Source organism: Oncorhynchus mykiss, chromosome 26 (assembly GCF_057628025.1).
Source record: "Oncorhynchus mykiss isolate SJ-2025 chromosome 26, ASM5762802v1, whole genome shotgun sequence".
NCBI lineage: Eukaryota > Metazoa > Chordata > Actinopteri > Salmoniformes > Salmonidae > Oncorhynchus > Oncorhynchus mykiss.
In genome coordinates this window covers 2228010-2245000 of record NC_143047.1, presented here as the reverse complement: position 1 = coordinate 2245000, position 16991 = coordinate 2228010, and the positions used below count along the sequence as shown (strand labels likewise).

At 40.9% G+C, this 16991-nt stretch overlaps 1 protein-coding gene across 4 annotated transcripts in view; it reads right to left on the bottom strand.

Moving 5' to 3' along the window:
- daam2 (dishevelled associated activator of morphogenesis 2) overlaps positions 1 to 16991 on the bottom strand; it is a 234287-nt gene that overhangs the window by 62042 nt on the left and 155254 nt on the right. For all 4 annotated transcript variants that reach the window (XM_036963291.2, XM_036963290.2, XM_090221720.1 and 1 more), the window contains exon 5: positions 8435 to 8529. In XM_036963291.2, the coding sequence (XP_036819186.1) occupies positions 8435 to 8529 (95 nt within the window). The remainder of the gene's footprint in view (positions 1 to 8434; positions 8530 to 16991) is intronic.

Genomic DNA, 16991 nt, shown 5'->3' with positions numbered 1-16991 from the left:
GTGCAACAAAAAAAAACACGGAGTTACACATAAACAAACGTACAGTCAATAACACAAAAGAAAAATAGATTTTTCTATGTACAGTGTGTGCAAATGTAGAAGAGTAGGGAGGAAGGCAATAAATAGGCCCTAGAGGCGAATATAATTACAATTTAGCATTAATATTGGATTGCAGATGATGATGTGCAAGTAGAGATACTGGGGTGCAAAAGAGCAAGAGGGTAAGTAATGATATGGGGATGAGGTTGGGTGTGCTTTTTACAGATTTGCTGTGTACAATTACAGTGATCGGTAAGGTGCTCAGACAGCTGACGCTTAAAGTTAGAGAGGGAGATACAAGTCTCCAACTTCAGAGATTTTTGCAATTCGTTCCAGTCATTGGCAGCAGAGAACTGGAAGGAAAGGCGGCCAAAGTAAGTGTTGGCTTTGGGGATGAACAGTGCAATATACGTGCTGAAGCGCGTGCTACAGGTGGGTGTTGCTATGGTGACCAGTGAACTGAGATAAGGCGGGGCATTACCTAGACTTATAGACGACCTGGAGCCAGTGGGTTTGGCGATGGAAATGTAGTGAGGGCCAGCCAACGAGAGCATTCAGGTCGCCTTGGTGGGTAATATATGGGGCTTTGGTGATAAAACGGATGGCACTGTGATAGACTACATCCAGTTTGCTGAGTAGAGTGTTGGGGGTTATTTTGTAAATGACATTGCCGAAGTCAAGGATCGGTAGGAGAGTCAGTTTTACGAGGGTAAGTTTGGCGGCATGAGTGAAGGAGGCTTTGTTGCGTAATAGGAAGCAGATTCTAGATTTAATTTTGGATTGGAGTTGCTTAATGTGACCCTGGAAGGAGAGTTTACAGTCTAACTAGACACCATGGTATTTGTAGTTGTCCACATATTCTAAGTCAAAACCGTCCAGAGTAGTTAAGCTAGTCGGGCGGGCGAGTGCGCTCATCAATCGGTTGAAGAGCATGCACTTAGTTTTACTAGCATTTAAAAGCAGTTGGAGGCCACGGAAGGAGTGATGTATGGCGTTGAAGCTCGTTTGGAGGTTTGTTAGCAGTGTCCAAAGAGCGGCTAGATGAATACAGAATGGTGTCGTCTGCGTAGAGGTGGATTAAAGAATCACCAGCAGCAAGAGCGACATCATTGATATATACAGAGAAAAGAGTCAGCCCGAGAATTGAACCCTGTGGCACCCCCATATAGAGACTGCCAGAGGTCCGGACAACAGGCCCTCTGATTTGACACACTGAACTCTATCTGAGAAGTATTCTTGAAGTTATCAGTCTGAAACTTTGCACATACACTGTTGCCCTCTTGTGGACACCATCTAAACTACATCCAGCTTCCTAGCTGAATGTGTGGCTATACTTTTTAATGTCAAAGATGATGCAAACATAAAAATAGAAAATACGTTTTTTTCTTTGTATTACCTTTTACCAGATATATTGTGTTATGTTCTCCTACATTAATTTCACATTTCCACAAACTTCAAAGTGTTTCCTTTCGAATGATATCAAGAATATGCATATCGTTGCTTCTGGTCCTGAGCTACAGACAGTTAGATTTGAGTGTCATTTTAGGCAGAAACTGAAAAGAAGAGCCTGATCCTTAAACTGTTGAGGTTTTAATAACTTTTATCAACTATAACTACAGTACCTTCAGAAAGTACTCACACCTCTTGACTTTTTCCACATGTTGCTATGTTACAGCAATCATTTGAAATGGATCAATTTTTTTTCATTGGCCTACACACAATAATGTCAAAGTAGAATTCAGTTTTTCAACATTTCCATTAATTTCCATTATTTTAAAATGAAAAGCTGAAATGTCTAGAGTGAATAACTATTCAACAACTTTGTTATGGCAAGCGTAAATAAATTCAGGAGTAACAATGTGCTTAACAAGTAATATATTAAGTTTCATGGACTCACTCTGTGTGAAATAAGTGTTTAACAGCATTTTGTTATGAATACCTCATCTCTGTACCCCACACATTCAATTATCTGTAAGGTCCCTCAGTCGAACAGTGAATTTCAAACAAAGACCAGGGAGGTTTTCCAATGCCTCGCAAAGAAGGGCACCTATTGGTAGAGTGGTAAACATAAAAAAGCTGACACTGAATATCTCTGAGCATGGTGAAGTTATTCATTCAACTTTGGATCATTACAAAGATACAGGCGTCCTTCCTAACTCAGTTGCGGGAGAGGAAGGAAACTGCTCAGGGATTTCACCATGAGGCCAACTTTAAAACAGTTACAGAGTTTAATGGCTGTGATATGAGAAAACTGAGTATGAATCAACAACATTTTAGTTACTCCACAATACTAAATCAAATCAAATTCAAAATGTATTTGTCACATACACATGGTTAGCAGATGTTAATGCGAGTGTAGCGAAATGCTTGTGCTTCTAGTTCCGACAATGCAGTAATAACCAGTAATCTAACCTAACAATTCCACAACTACTACCTTATACACACAAGTGTAAAGGGATAAAGAACATGTACATAAAGATATATGAATGAGTGATGGTACAGAACGGCATAGGCAAGATGCAGTAGATGGTATAGAGTACAGTATATACATATGAGATGAGTAATGTAGGGTATATAAACATAAAGTGGCATAGTTTAAAGTGGCTAGTGATACATGTACTACATAAAGATGGCAAGATGCAGTAGATGCAGCAGTATAAATGAGTACAGTATATACATATACATATGAGATGAGTAATGTGTCATTGTTTAAAGTGGCTAGTGATACATTTTTACATCAATTTCCATCAATTCCCATTATTAAAGTGGCTGTAGTTGAGTCAGTATGTTGGCAGCAGCCACTCAATGTTAGTGGTGGCTGTTTAACAGTCTGATGGCCTTGAGATAGAAGCTGTTTTTCAGTCTCTCTGTCCCTGCTTTGATGCATCTGTACTGACCTCGCCTTCTGGATGATAGCAGGGTGAACATGCAGTTGCTCGGGTGGTTGTTGTCCTTGATGATCTTTATGGCCTTCCTGTGACATCGGGTGGTGTGGGTGTCCTGGAGGGCAGGTAGTTTGCCCCCGGTGATGCGTTGTGAAGAACTCACTACCCTCTGGAGAGCCTTACGGTTGTGGGTGGAGCAGTTGCAGTACCAGGCAACTCGATTGTGCATCTGTAGAAGTTTGTGAGTGCTTTTGGTGACAAGCCGAATTTCTTCAGCCTCCTGAGGTTGAAGAGGCGCTGTTGCGCCTTCTTCACAACGCTGTCTGTGTGGGTGGACCAATTCAGTTTGTCCGTGATGTGTACGCCGAGGAACTTTAAACTTACTACCCTCTCCACTACTGTCCCATCGATGTGGATAGGGGGGTGCTCCCTCTGCTGTTTCCTGAAGTCCACAATCATCTCCTTAGTTTTGTTGACGTTGAGTGTGAGGTTATTTTCCTGACACCACACTCCGAGGGCCCTCACCTCCTCCAATACCCAGTTGCACAGGGTGGGTCGAGACCCAGGGTCTCGAGCTTGATGACGAGTTTGGAGGGTACTATGGTGTTAAATGCTGAGCTGTAGTCGATGAACAGCATTCTCACATAGGTATTCCTCTTGTCCAGATGGGTTAGGGCAGTGTGCAGTGTGGTTGCGTCATCTGTGGACCTATTGGGGCGGTAAGCAAATTGGAGTGGGTCTAGTGTGTCAGGTAGGGTGGAGGTGATATGGTCCTTGACTAGTCTCTCAAAGCACTTCATGATGACGGAAGTGAGTGCTACGGGGTAGTCGTTTAGCTCAGTTAACTTAGCTTTCTTGGGAACATGAACAATGGTGGACCTCTTAAAGCATGTGGGAACAGCAGACTGGGATAAAGATTGATTGAATATCTTCGTCTGGTCTGCGCATGCTCTGAGGACACGGCTGGGGATGCCGTCTGGGCCTGCAGCCTTGCGAGGGTTAACACGTTTAATTGTTTTACTCACGTCGGCTGCAGTGAAGGAGAGCCCACTGTATTTTCCTCAAAGCGAGCAAAAACGTTATTTAGTCTGTCTGGGAGCAAGACATCCTGGTCCGCGACGGGGCTGGTTTTCTATTTGTAATCCGTGATTGACTGGAGACCCTGCCACATGCCTCTTGTGTCTGAGCCGTTGAATTCCGACTCTACTTTGTCTCTATACTGACACTTAGCTTGTTTGATTGCCTTGAAGAGGGAATAGCTACACTGTTTGTATTTGGTCATGTTTCCGGTTTGGGACTGTTTTAATAGTTGCTGTGGGTACGGCATCGCCGATGCACTTTCTGATGAACTCGCTCACCGAATCAGCGTATTCGTCAATGTTGTTGTTGGACGCAATGCGGAACATATCCCAATCCACGCGATCAATTTTACTTGCTATGTTTTATTTACTTTGCCACCATGGCCTTTTTTTGCCTTTACCTCCCGTATCTCACCTCATTTGCTCACATCGTATATAGACTTGTTTATACTGTATTATTGACTGTATGTTTGTTTTACTCCATGTGTAACTCTGTGTCGTTGTATGTGTCGAACTGCCTTGCTTTATCTTATTCAGGTCGCAATTGTAAATGAGAACTTGTTCTCAACTTGCCTACCTGGTTAAATAAAGGTGAAATAAAAATAAAAAATAAAATCGAAGCAGTCTTGAAGCGTGGAATCAGATTGATCGGACCAGCGGTGAACAGACCTGAGCACGGGAGCTTCTTGTTTTAGTTTCTGCCTGTAGGCTGGAAGCAACAAAATGGAGTCTTGGTCAGCTATTCCGAAAGGAGGGCGGGGGAGGGCCTTATATGCGTCGCGGAAGTTATAATAACAATGATCCAGGGTTTTACCAGCCCTGGTTGCACAATCGATATGCTGATTGAAGTTAGGGAGTCTTTTTTTCAGATTAGCCTTGTTAAAATCCCCAGCTACAATGAATGCAGCCTCAGGATATGTGGTTTCCAGTTTACATAGAGTCAAATAAAGGTTGTTCAGGGCCATCAATGTGTCTGCTTGGGGGGGGGGGGGGGGGGGGGGGGGGCTGTGATTATAATCGAAGAGAATTCCCTTGGTAGATAATACGGTCGACATTTGATTGTGAGGAATTCTAAGTCAGGTGAACCTAATTGACAGAGTGAAAAGGAAGCCTGTACAGAATACAAATATTCCAAAACATATTCACTTTTTGTCCTGAATACAAAGTGTTATGTTTGGGGGAAATCCAATAAAACACATAGTCATGGATGTATCATGTTATGGGTATGCTTGTAATCGTTAAGGACTGGGGAGTTTTTTAGGATAAAAAATAAACGTAATGGAGCTAAGTACAGGAAAAATCTGAGAGGAAAACCTCGTTTAGTCTGCTTTACACTAGACACTGGGGGATGAATTCACCTTTCAGCAGGACAATAACCTAAAACACAAGGCCAAATCTACACTGGACTTGCTTACCAAGAAGACAGTGAATGCTCATGAGAGGCAGGTTTTGAATTAAATGTACTTGAAAATCTATGACCTGAAAATGGTTGTCTAGCAATGATCAACAACAATTTGACAGAGCTTGAAGAATTTTGAAAAGAATAATGGGAAAATGTTGCACAATCCAGGTGTTTTCACTTTGTCATTATGGGTTAAGGTGTGTAAGAATTCAATTCAATTCAATTGTGTGTGGATTCAATTTAATCCATTTTGAATTCAAGTTGTAACAACCAAATTTGGAATAAGTCAAGGGGTATGAATACTTTCTGAAGGCACTGTATATACATTTGCATAAATGTGTATAAAATAACCCACCAACAGTAACTCTTTAACCGTATAAGCTAGAGACACAAAACCAACATTGACCCTGGATTTCACCTGGATTTCACTTGGATTCACCTGTTCAGTCTCTGTCATGGAAAGAGCAGGTGTTCTTAATGTTAAGTATATAAATCTCCCTTACATTTGCATATAATAAATCTTTAACAGTTCAAACTTTCACATGTTCATGCTATCCTATCCAATGCCACACAACTACTTTCAAAGAGCGGAAGCAAGTCACACAATGTTTCTTAATTGAAAAATTACCATCTAGTTAACGAAATGCAACTGAGAAAAGTGAGAAGAGACGAACATACTAGGAGAGGAGAAGTGAGGAAGAAAGAAATATAGGAATATACGGTGCATTCGGAAATTATTCAGACCCCTTTACTTTTCCCACATTTTGTTACGTTATTTTATTCTAAAATGGATTATATAAAACATTTTGCTCATCAATCTACACAGTACCCCATAAAGACAAATTGAAAATAGTTTAGAAAATATTGCAAACGTATTAAATTTAAAAAACAGAAATACCTTATTTACATAAGTATTCAGACCCTTTGCTATGAGACTCAAAATTGAGCTCAGGTGCATCCTGTTACCATTGATCATCCTTGAGATGTTTCTACAACTTGATTGGAGTCCACCTGTGGTAAATTCAATTGATTGGACATGATTTGGAAAGGCAAACACCTGTTTATATAAGGTCCCACAGTTGACAGTGCATGTCAGGGCAAAAACCAAAAAACCTAGAGCTAGCCGCCCGGCCAAACTGAGCAATCGGGGGAGAAGGGCCTTGGTCAGGGAGGTGACCAAGAACCCAATGGCCACTCTGACAGAGCTCTATAAGTACTCTGTGGAGATGGGAGAACTTTCCAGAAGGACAACGATCTCTGCTGCACTCCACTAATTAGGCCTTTATGTTAGAGTGGCCAGACCGAAACCACTCCTCAGTAAAAGGCACATGACAGTCTGCTTGGAGTTTGCCAAGCGTCACTTCTGGAAAAAACCTGGCACCATCCCTACGGTGAAGCATGGTGGTGGCAGCATCATGCTGTGCGGATGTTTTTCAGCGGCAGGGACTGGGAGACTAGTCAGGATCGAGGGAAAGATGAATGGAGCAAATTACAGAGAGATCCTTGATGAAAATCTGCTCCAGAGCGCTCTGGGGCGAAGGTTCACCTTCCAACAGGACAACAACCCTAAGCACAGAGCCAAGAAAACGCAGGAGTGGCTTCGGTACAAGTCTCTGAATGTCCTTGACTGGCCTAGCCAGAACTCAGACTTTAACCTGATCGAACATCTCTGGAGAGATCTGAAAATAGCTGTACAGCAACGCTCCCCATCCAACCTGACAGAGCGTGAGAGGATCTGCAGAGAAGAATGGGAGAAACTCCCCAAATACAGGTGTGCCAAGCTTATAGCGTCATACCCAAGAAGACTTGAAGCTGTAATCACTGCCAAAGGTGCTTCAAAAAAAGTACTTAGTAAAGGGTTTGAATACTTACGTTAATGTGCTATTTCCATTTTAGAATTTTTATACATTTGCAAACATTTCTAAAAACCTGTTTTTGCTTTGTCATTATGGGGTACTGTGTGTAGACTGATGTAGGATAAAAATAAAATAAAAATGTGGAAAAGGTCAAGCGGTCTAAACACTGTAGGTACGTTGGAGAGTAAGAGTGGAAAACAGAACAATGTACTCACTCCAACATAATTGGTATTGTGAACGTTATGGAGTAGATCGATAATGTCATATAGCTAATGACAAGATTAATCAGGTAAATACGTTTTCTGGTGGTTTGTCTTTTTTTTAACCCTGTTTGAAGTTGCACTAGAAATGAAACAAAGGGAATACAGGCTGCTTCTTGTAATGTCCAAATGTGAGGCTAAAACAATCCTTTATGCAAATAATTCATTCTTAGAGCTGTTTGTGGAAATTCATATTATAGGGAATCTTAGCCTACATTTGTGCATTCCTCATCCTGCTCACAAATAACTTTCATACTTCTTGCCTCCTTAACATCTTCATAAGTATTAGCGCTGTGGTTCTGTATGATGTTACTTTGTTCTACAAAATGAAAGACTACAAGCCAAAGGTGGTCAGGCGCAATAAGGCTAGCGCTAATCACCCTGTCCACTTCAACATGATACACATGCACACACACAAACCCAGACGTGACCCAGACACCGTGGTCCTCGTGGGAATCTGTTACTCCACAATTAAGGCTGACGCTGCACTGGAAAAACTCAACACCCCCCATCTTGGTTCAGATCACTACATCACTTAACAGGCACAGACATGCTCCTGACAGTGAGAGATGTAATATTGTCTGGGCTGTCTAAACCTCCTCACATGTTTCTGTGTGGTTGATCAATGAGATTTCAAAGCTGCTGCTGAATGTGTCAAACAGAGGAGAGGGGAATTGCCCTGTCTAATAAAGAGTGCAAAAGCTTTTCTGGTGATGAAAATGATCCCATATACACTATATACTGTAAGTAATGAAGTGTAGACCTACCTTGTGACACAGTGCTCTCTTACAGAGAGATTTAACTTGACCATAGAGTGTGAGTAACAAGAGCGTCATCCTGAGGTAGATAGGTGAAAGATGAGGATGAACAGCTGTTAATGACAATGTTTGCCAGCTGTGGTTCAAAACCCTACCTCATTGGCTGAGTCCGAAGTGCTGTTTTCAGGTCCTCCACCACTTTGTTCCTCATCTCCATCTCCTCCTCGTCAAAGGCGAACAGGGTCTGCATCTGCACAATGACAAAACATACTCCATGACACAACATAAAAAAATTATGATAACGGTATTTTAAAGGAGAACCTTTGATTCTGGCTTAGTTGAAGGGAGTCTGAATGATCTTTATCATAACTTCACAATAAGGAACACAAAATCAGTTCATCATTGGAGTTCTCCAATAAGTTTGACTTTCAGTGGGTGGGGAGGGGCGACCAAGCTAGACTGTGGGCAGACCAGGGTTCAAATGCATGTGTATTTGAGTATCTGGTATTTGAAATACTTTTTCTGTGTATTTGAGTATTTTCAATTTGCACAGCCCAAACCAGGTGATTTTGTTTGAGTGAATGCCAGGTGGTCTGCCAAGTTATATTCGACAGGATTTTCGCATGCTTGTTTCAAGTACCGTTTTCAGATGACTGGGTTGAATGTATAAGAGTGTATTTGAGTCAGTATACTTGAGTATTTTAAAATACTTTCCAGGTGTATTTCCAGGTACATTGAAGTGCTTCACTAATTGCATTTTCAAGTGGACGATGTCTGAATACTTGCTTCGAATGTTTGTGAAAGTGGTTGATATTTTAGGAATAGTATTTAAACCCAGGACTGATTCTATACAAAGAGAGCTCAGCATTATTATCATGAAATTAATTATATGGAGGCTGTGCGCTGTTGCTGTGTGTAAGGGATAATCAACGATACATTCTATGGAAAATAATGAACGAAGTGGAAGATGTGTTGGATGACGCGCTAGCAGTGTTGGCGACTTTGACGCTATATTGAGCGAGTATTCAGACCACTCTAGCGACACATTTTTAAAAAAGCGACTAGCGACAAATCTAGCAACCTTTTCTGGTGTTATTGGAGATGCTGATGTGAAAGCAAATATCGTTCTCACTCTTCTCAATGAGCAGTCGGTGCGGGTACTGCCGTGGGCCATACCCCAGTACCAAAACACTCACAGGCGGCCCAGTCCTCTCGCTGCAGTCAGAGCAGGATATGTTCACCCCTCCATATCCAGACTGCAAATGAATCGCGCATGCGGTAAGCCGCCGCTGGCTGATCCCGCCCTGGCTTACGTTCAGGGTGGGATGTAAATGTAAAAAAATAAATAATAATAATATATATATATTTTTTTAAACAAAGTCAATTTTGCCAGTCCCAAGCCCAGATAAAGGAGGAGGGTTGGAATTGTGACATAAAAAAAAACAGAATCGACAGAAGAAAGTTAGTTTGTAGTTCTAAACATATTTGGGGTGTTTTTTACTCACTTTTTGTCTCTCCCACAACGATATTCCTCTCTCCTACAGAGTCCATCACAATTATATGCCAAAGGCCAATTATGCAAATTTGGCGATGCCGTCATTTAGCTATGTTTAGGACATTATGACTTTTATACCATTTACACATTTGCCGGTAGAAATGTGTTCAACATCCACTGAAGTAAGTAGCAAGTTTATTAGATAGCTACAGTAGTTGACGTGGTAACCAAACAAACAGACTTGCTAGTTTAGCTAACGAAACCATCAGTCCTAGCTTGCTAATATGAAAATTGAATTCAACAATACCAATACCAAAAGCAACTCAAACAAAACTTGTAAAAATGAACTATAGCCATTGAATTCTACCGTGCAAATACAAATACGCGTTATAGGGAAATATTGCATGCTCTAAAATGCCCTTCAAGCCGATCAGAAAGGAATATTCAACAAAGCCATGGTATAAGTAGATCTCTCAGTCATCCGTAACACCAGAAAAGCTCTGTGTAAAAAGATTGCTCACCAACATCTAAGCTCATTATGGGGGACTGGCTCTGTTTTTGGCACCTGCAAATAAAACAGACCACATCTTCTCCGTTTTCCTGCTATGTTCCTATTAAAGAGGCGTAATGCGTTTGTAGAGGCTGTACGACTATGTCAAAAGGTCTAAGGGCCCGGGGCTGGGTTTCTACTAAACTAACACATGGAATTGTTTTAAGATGGGCACACCAAGGATCCTTTAACTATTTCATTTAGAATTTTAGGACCCCAGTAAGAATCACAAAAATATAGATAAAAACTAACTACCGTTAGTCTATAGAAACGCATTGAATAACATTCAAATGTGGCGAAAGAGTAAAAAAAAAACGATGTTTTGAAGTGTCTGAGAGATATGAAAAATATCTTGGCACTAAAGTACTTCCATATATACAGTGCCTTGCGAAAGTATTCGGCCCCCTTGAACTTTGCGACCTTTTGCCACATTTCAGGCTTCAAACATAAAGACATAAAACTATTTTTTTTGTGAAGAATCAACAACAAGTGGGACACAATCATGAAGTGGAACGACATTTATTGGATATTTCAAACTTTTTTAACAAATCAAAAACTAAAAAAATTGGGCGTGCAAAATTATTCAGCCCCCTTAAGTTAATACTTTGTAGCGCCACCTTTTGCTGCGATTACAGCTGTAAGTCCCTTGGGGTATGTCTATCAGTTTTGCACATCGAGAGACTGACATTTTGTCCCATTCCTCCTTGCAAAACAGCTCGAGCTCAGTGAGGTTGGATGGAGAGCATTTGTGAACAGCAGTTTTCAGTTCTTTCCACAGATTCTCGATTGGATTCAGGTCTGGACTTTGACTTGGCCATTCTAACACCTGGATATGTATATTTTTGAACCATTCCATTGTAGATTTTGCTTTATGTTTTGGATCATTGTCTTGTTGGAAGACAAATCTCCGTCCAAGTCTCAGGTCTTTTGCAGACTGATTGTTGTCCTATGGACAGAGTCTCCCACCTCAGCTGTAGATCTCTGCAGTTCATCCAGAGTGATCGTGGGCCTCTTGGCTGCATCTCTGATCAGTCTTCTCCTTGTATGAGCTGAAAGTTTAGAGGGACGGCCAGGTCTTGGTAGATTTGCAGTGGTCTGATACTCCTTCCATTTCAATATTATCGCTTGCACAGTGCTCCTTGGGATGTTTAAAGCTTGGGAAATCTTTTTGTATCCAAATCCGGCTTTAAACTTCTTCACAACATTATCTCGGACCTGCCTGGTGTGTCCCTTGTTCTTCATGATGCTCTCTGCGCTTTGACGGACCTCTGAGACTATCACAGTGCAGGTGCATTTATACGGAGACTCGATTAGACACAGGTGGATTGTATTTATCATCATTAGTCATTTAGGTCAACATTAGATCATTCAGAGATCCTCACTGAACTTCTGGAGAGAGTTTGCTGCACTGAAAGTAAAGGGGCTGAATAATTTTGCACGCACAATTTTTCAGTTTCTGATTTGTTAAAAAAGTTTGAAATATCCAATAAATGTCGTTCCACTTCATGATTGTGTCCCACTTGTTGTTGATTCTTCACAAAAAAATACAGTTTTATATCTTTATGTTTGAAGCCTGAAATGTGGCAAAAGGTCGCAAAGTTCAAGGGGGCCGAATACTTTCGCAAGGCACTGTACTTGTGGTTCTGTGTGCGTCTGTGTAACCTACAGATGTTTCAGTCATAACATCCATCGGGCCGGCTTAGCCTTGTCCAGATGGTTCCGAGGCCCTTGCCAAGTAGTCATGTCTCTGGCTCCTGTTTCTCTAAATAAGTATGTTCATTCTCAATAGGAAGTTGGACAGAGGATTCGGAGAGAGGAGGAACTATTTGCTTGTGCAGTGAGCCAGTTCACCGTGTCAAAGCTACTAGCCAAAATGCTAACTTCCAGATACATCTGGTATTTGTGTGCTAGTGCTAACCTGTGGCCAAACACAGTACCTTACCCTTCTGCTTACCCAGCCAGACACTATATAAATGCTAGCCTAAAACCAAATGTTATATCATGCAATGGTCGCCAACCCTGGTCCTGGAAAGCTACAGTATGTGCTGGCTCTTGTACCAATCAAGCAAAAACAATTAGTTGAAGTCTGTTTGTTAGTGCTCGGCTTGAACAAAAGCCTGCATCCCCTGTAGCTCTCCAGAACTACGAAAGAAAACATCTAAGTTTTTATACTAGCGCTAGCCAGTCATTACACACAGATGCTAATTCTAACAATAGGCGCTAGCTCGCAAGACAACCCAACCCACACCTCCAGCTAGTCATGCAATCCCAACAGAAACCCTCTGAACTCCAAAGGAGAACTCTGAGGTACCATGTGTTAGCTACTCTCTGCACAGCAGGTTAGAGACACTTAATGTGGCTTATCAGAACTGGGCGCTAGCTACCATTTTGAGTTGGTGCTTGGTGGCTATTGAATTCTCAACTTAGAGGTGGAAAAACTGTACAGCACAGGGCTCTGAAAGTGTTCTATGAATGGTGTTCAGGAGCCGGTGTAATCTCACTGGGTGGAGGACAGAAAGACAGACAGTGGGAGAGAAAATTTGTGAAGGGGGAGAGACGAAGAGGGTGAATGAAAAGTGGGGAGAGAAATGAGGGGCTCTCACAGCACTAAAGCATGTATCTTAGGGATTTCTATACAACCAAAATGGCATGTCTGCCAAGAAAATGATCAAAAAATGTAACGTGGAGAAAGCCCAAATATCAAATGCCATTACTTGGTTGGCCCTGTATCCTCAGCCTGAATGACACGGGACAAGTTTGCACTCTATAGCCTGCAAAAATCTGTAAACTAAATACATTCTTTAGCTGTTCGTGCCAGGTACGACACAGAAAACTGCCCCAGGGGAATATTGAAAGCCCACAACCAATGCAGAAGATCTCACAGCATGCACTGACTGGGTTCCAAACGCTAGTCTGCTAGTTAGTACTCCACTGTCAACGTAATACTTGTTAAAATCAAATCAAATTGTATTGGTCAAATGCACATGGTTAGCAGATGTTATTGCGAGTGTATCGAAATGCTTATGCATCTAGATCCGACAGCGCAGCAGTATCTAACTCCTCCATGACATAACCTAATATCTAACAAATTCCACAACAAAACCGAAAACACACAATCTTGTAAAGGATTGAGATAAGAATATATAGGTATAAAATATACGGATGAGCAATGACAGAGCGGCTAAGATGCAATAGATAGTAAAGAATAGATAGTGAAGGATACAGTATACATTATATGGGTCAAAGACGAGAAGTGTACATTTGGTGTCCGAAGCCATTCATTTAACATAAAAAGATAAATACGTATAAATATATTGTTAAATCACTCAACTCTTCTTTTGACCCAGAAAAATTTGTATTGGAAACTATTAAATTAAGGGAGTTATTGAGCTCTAAAGCGTCAAAAAATAATTCAGTGTAACTGTGGGTTGAAATTCTAATGACAAAATTGTTTTTAAAATGTAGATATTCATCCTAAAAATATAAATTAACACCCATGGCATAATTGTGTTAGTGTTTGCAACAATATATAGAATAATGGGTCACATACTGCATCTAAAAATTATTTAAAAACTTAAATAACTTGTATCTGGAATTTTGTGCTTCATCAATGTCATTCAGTAGAACATAGGTGAAAAGCCATTTTAAAGCATATCACATGATATGATGATAATCATGTGACATCACAAAGAAGACCCATTGAAGACCCTCTATCAATGTGATGAGGTAAGTACAGTTGAAGTTGGAAGTTTACATACACCTTAGCCAAATACATTTAAACTTTAAATTCCCCGTCCTTGGGTCAGTTAGGATCACCACTTGATTTTAAGAATGGAAATGTCATTATAATAGTAGAGAGAATTATTTATTTCAGCTTTTATTTCTTTCATCACATTCCCAATGGGTCAGAAGTTTACATACAATCAATTAGTATTTGGTAGCATTGCCTTTAAATTGTTTCACTTGGGTCAAACATTTCAGGTAGCCTTCCACAAGCTTCCCACAATAAGTTGGGTGAATTGTCACCCATTCTTCCTGACAGAGCTGGTGTAACTGAGTCAGATTTGTTGGCCTTGCTCGTACATGCTTTTTCAGTTCTGCCCACACATTTTCTACAGGATTTAGGTCAGGGCTTTGTGATGGCCATTCCGATACCTTGACTTTGTTGTCCTTAAGCCATTTGCCACAACTTTGGAAGTATGCTTGGGGTCATTATCCATTTGGAAGACCCATTGCGACCCACTATCCTACCGATCCTCGACTTCGGCGATGTCATTTACAAAATAGCCTCCAACACTCTACTCAGCAAACTGGATGCAGTCTATCACAGTGCCATCCGTTTTGTCACCAAAGCCCCAAACACCACCACTGTGACCTGTGTGCTCTTGTCGGCTGGCCCTCGCTACATATTAGTCGCCAGACCTATTGGCTCCAGGTCATCTATAAGTCTATGCTAAGTAGAGCTCCGCCTTATCTGTGCTCACTGGTCACCATAACAACACCCACCCGTAGCATGCGCTCCAGCAGGTATATCTCACTGGTCAACCCCACAGCCAACACCTTGTTTGGCCGCCTTTCCTTCCAGTTATCTACTGCCAATGACTGAAATGAATTTAAATTATTGCTGAAGTTGGAGACATATCTCCCTCACTAACTTTAAGCATCAGCTATCTGAGCAGCTTACCGATCTGTAAATAGCCCATCCAACTACCTACCTCATCCCCATATTGTTTTTATTTACTTTTTTCGTTCTTTTGCGCACCAGGATTTATACTTGCACATCTATCACTCCAGTGTTCATTTGCTAAATTGTAATTACTTTGCTACTATAGCCCTATCTATTACATTAACTCCTTACTCCATTTGCACACGCTGTATATAGATTTATTTTGTGTTATTGATTGTACTTTTGTTTATTCCATGTGCAAATCTGTGTTGTTTTTTGTTGAACTGCTTTGCTTTATCTTGAACAGGTTGCAGTTGTAAATGAGAACTTGTTCTCAACTGGCCGACCTGGTTAAATAAAGGTGAAATAAAAACATAAAATAAAAAAGTATTGAGATGTTGCTTAAATAAATCCACATAAATTCCCTCCTCATGAAGCCATCTATTTTGTGAAGTGCATCAGTCCCTCATGCAGCAAAGCACCCCCACAACATGATGCTGCCACTCCCGTGCTTCACGGTTGGGATGGTGTTCTTCGGCTTGTAAGCCTCCCCCTTTTCCCTCCAAACATAACGATGGTCATTATGGCCAAACAGTTCTCTTTGTTTCATCAGACCAGAGGACATTTCTCCAAAAAGTAAGATCTTTGTCCCCATGCGGTTTTGGAGCAGTGGCTTCTTCCTTGCTGAGGGGCCTTTCAGGTTATGTTGATATAGGACTCATTTTACTGTGGATATAGATACTTCTGAACCGGTTTCCTCCAGCATCTTCAAGAGGTCCTTTGCTGTTGTTCTGGGATTAATTTGCCCTTTTCGCACCAAAGTGAGTTCATCTCTAGGAGACAGAACGCGTCTCCTTCCTGAGCGGTATGACGGCTGCACGGTCCCATAGTGTTTATACTTGCATACTATTGTACCACAGATGAACGTGGTACCTTCAGGTGTTTGGAACTTGCTCCCAAGGATGACCCAGACTTGTGGAGGTCTACAATTTTTTTCTGAGGTCTTGGCTGATTTCTTTTGATTTTCCCATGATGTCAAGCAAAGGCACTGAGTTTGAAGGTAGGCATTGACATACATACACAGGTACACCTCCAATTGACTCAAATTATGTCAATTAGCCTATCAGAAGCTTCCAAAGCCATGGCATCATTTTCTGGAATTTTCCAAGCTGTTAAAAGGCACAGTCAACTTAGTGTGTGTAAACATCTGACCCACTGGAATTGTGATAAAGTGAAATAATCTGTCTGAACAATTGTTGAAAAAAATACTTTCCAACATGCACAAAGTAGATGTCCTAACCGATCTTTGGGATAGGGGCAGTATTTTGACATTTGGATGAAAAGCGTGCCCAAAGTAAACTGCCTGCTACTCAGGCCCAGAAGCTAGGATATGTATACACTGGTAGTTTGGATAGATAACACTCTAAAGTTCCTAAAACTGTTAAAATATTGTCTGTGAGTATAACAGAACTGAAATGGCAGGCGAAACCCAGAGGACAAACCCCCCTTGTGATGCACTTGTGATTTCATGAAAGTTTAATGTTTATAGCAATTTAATTTGAATTTGGCGCTCTGCAATATGATTTTTTGACGCCGATACCGATACCGATTATTGGAGGGCCAAAAAAAGCTGATTTACATATATTTTTAATAATGACACTTACAACAATACTGAATTAACAATAAACACTTATTTTAATGTCATATAATACATATATTTTATTCATTTAGTCTGAAATAAATAATGAAACATGTTCAATTTGGTTTAAATAATGCAAAAACACAGTGCTGGAGAAGAAAGTAAAAGTGCAATATGTGCCGTGTAAAAAAAGCTAACGTTTAACCTCTAGTGACTCAACCATCCCGTGAACGGGACCGTTGTCACTAATTAGCATAACACAACGGACATAAATATTACTAGAAAATATTCCTATTCATGAAAATCACAAGTGAAATATATTGAGACACAGCTTAGCCTTTTGTTAATCACCCTGTCATCTC